Raw genomic sequence first — 2,235 nt, forward strand, 5'->3', positions numbered from 1 at the left:
TACTTGAAAAATTTTTGCTTATCAGGGAGCTCACCACCCCACCTGCCTTCTCCTCAAGTTTGGCAGGTTACTTCTGGGACACCCTGTATAAGATTTCATACAAATTAATAAATTAATAAAATTTATCTGCATTATAACCCTGTTAACAGCATTTTTGCAGAGAAACAATGGTTTATTTTTGAAAGAAGTCATGATGTTGATAATTTTTGAGGGCACAAAGTTATAGTGTAGTGTATGCATTCACAACGCTATTTTACAGTGAAAAGTTGCTAAGTCAATTTGTAGAAAATTTGCAGGGGAGGAAAAAAACTTTTTAAAACATTTTCTTCAAGAATTTTGCAGAAGATTCCGTTGCACATTAAACGATTTTGTGAGCTTAGTAAATTTGCCTTTAATTGAATATAAACGTGAAGAAATAAAACAAGCACGTTAATTAATCCTTTTGGAGACGTTGCGTTTTTAATTGCCTTGCTTCATATATCCAACTTAGCAACTTTTCACTTTAAGCTAGCGATATGTTAGTGAGATGATAGAAGGCCTTTCNCTTGAAAGAAGTCATGATGTTGATAATTTTTGAGGGCACAAAGTTATAGTGTAGTGTATGCATTCACATCGCTATTTTAGAGTGAAAAGTTGCTAAGTCAATTTGTAGAAAATTTGCAGGGGAGGAAAAAAACTTTTTAAAACATTTCCTTCAAGAATTTTGCAGAAGATTCCGTTGCACATTAAACGATTTTGTGAGCTTAGTAAATTTGCCTTTAATTGAATATAAACGTGAAGAAATAAAACAAGCACGTTAATTAATCCTTTTGGAGACGTTGCGTTTTTAATTGCCTTGCTTCATATATCCAACTTAGCAACTTTTCACTTTAAGCTAGCGATATGTTAGTGAGATGATAGAAGGCCTTTCTTTGTAGGACTTTCTTTTCATTGGCAAATAAACTGCCAAAAATTTTTAATTATTCACAATAATGTTATATTCACAATAATAATTAGATTAAAAAATAAAAGTCCGGGAATAAAATTGTCACTGAATCGGGTTTCAATACATGTATTTTCTTCCGATACCTACTCAGTACTCGGCTCAAAAGTATCGATACTAAAATTACTTGATATCGGACGAGTATATACTTGTATTTACTAGTATCGTTTTGTCCCTACCGACTCAACGAACTTCAAAGCCGAGTGTTTCGTAATCTGATTAAGATACATTCGTATCAACTAAATTATTTCTTGCTCTTACTTATCATCATTAACTTTCAGCAGCCAGTCGATTTCATCAGCATAATATCTATAAACGTAGCTGAAGCTAATTAATATTGAGCCCCAGCGGTAGCGATTCTGGATTACCAACGGTTCCAGAACTGCATGCATTTTATTACTCACGAATAGGTAACGATCACAATTTTTAATCCAAGTACTTAGGCCATGAATCGCAATGTATTCATGCCGCTCAACGCTGGTGAAAATTAGACAAAAGATACGCGGATGCGAGACGTTGGGCGCTTTTGATAGATAAACATTACCGCCCCGTTCAAGGTTAAGTAACCGCGTGTAATCGATTTGAATTAAACTCGAGCACAAAAAAGCAATCAATAAAAATTTGAGTAAAATCTTCAAGCTGATGCAAAAGTCTGTGATACACGATCGGAGTAGCAATACCGGCGTTTGCTGCCTTTCTTCCATGTCTCCCACGCGCCGGTGGACTTTCGTCAATGAGGTGAAAACGTGCTTTGTTACCCGTGATTGAAAACAAGCGGTATGTTGTTAATTACTATCAGCGTTTTCTTATCAAATGACATGTGTCTGAAACTATATTTGCAAATAATTTTGTATGCGTAGATAACGGCGAGATATTTTTTATAAAGCAAATGGCCCAGTAAAATAGATCATTGAACAAATTTTTCTGCGAAATTCGTTTAACCAGCGTGCATTAGCTCAAAACTAGTTTTAGAAATTACATTAATTTGACTCAGTCGCCGAATAATGTTCACCCCAGTGGACGAGCGTGTCGCCGCAATCTGCATTATAGCAAGATTTTTGAACATCTCACTCATTTGAGCCCACGACCCGACGGAAGAGAAGGATAAAGCAAGGATCTCTTCTATTAGCGCTTCCAGCCCGAAACATGGTAGTAGGTATGCAGACTAGGTTCCAGCATAAAAAATCCATCAAGCTACGTGGCTATGTCCAGATTGAAAAACGAGAAACCAAGTCGCTCATGTTGTGATAGAG

General features: G+C 36.0%; 1 protein-coding gene across 1 annotated transcript in view; it reads right to left on the minus strand.

The window, feature by feature from the left end:
- The window catches only part of LOC108358829 (glycoprotein-N-acetylgalactosamine 3-beta-galactosyltransferase 1-like), a 17,137-nt gene extending 15,462 nt beyond the window's left edge, over window positions 1-1,675 (minus strand). Inside the window, exon 1 of the mRNA XM_017610320.1 lies at window positions 1,244-1,675. Coding sequence (XP_017465809.1) covers window positions 1,244-1,374 — 131 coding nt within the window. The 5' untranslated portion in view covers window positions 1,375-1,675. The remainder of the gene's footprint in view (window positions 1-1,243) is intronic.
- Between the last annotated feature and the right edge of the window lie 560 nt (window positions 1,676-2,235).

Source organism: Rhagoletis zephyria, unplaced genomic scaffold, assembly GCF_001687245.7.
Source record: "Rhagoletis zephyria isolate East Lansing unplaced genomic scaffold, Rhagoletis_zephyria_1.1 Rzeph_scaffold_00301, whole genome shotgun sequence".
NCBI lineage: Eukaryota > Metazoa > Arthropoda > Insecta > Diptera > Tephritidae > Rhagoletis > Rhagoletis zephyria.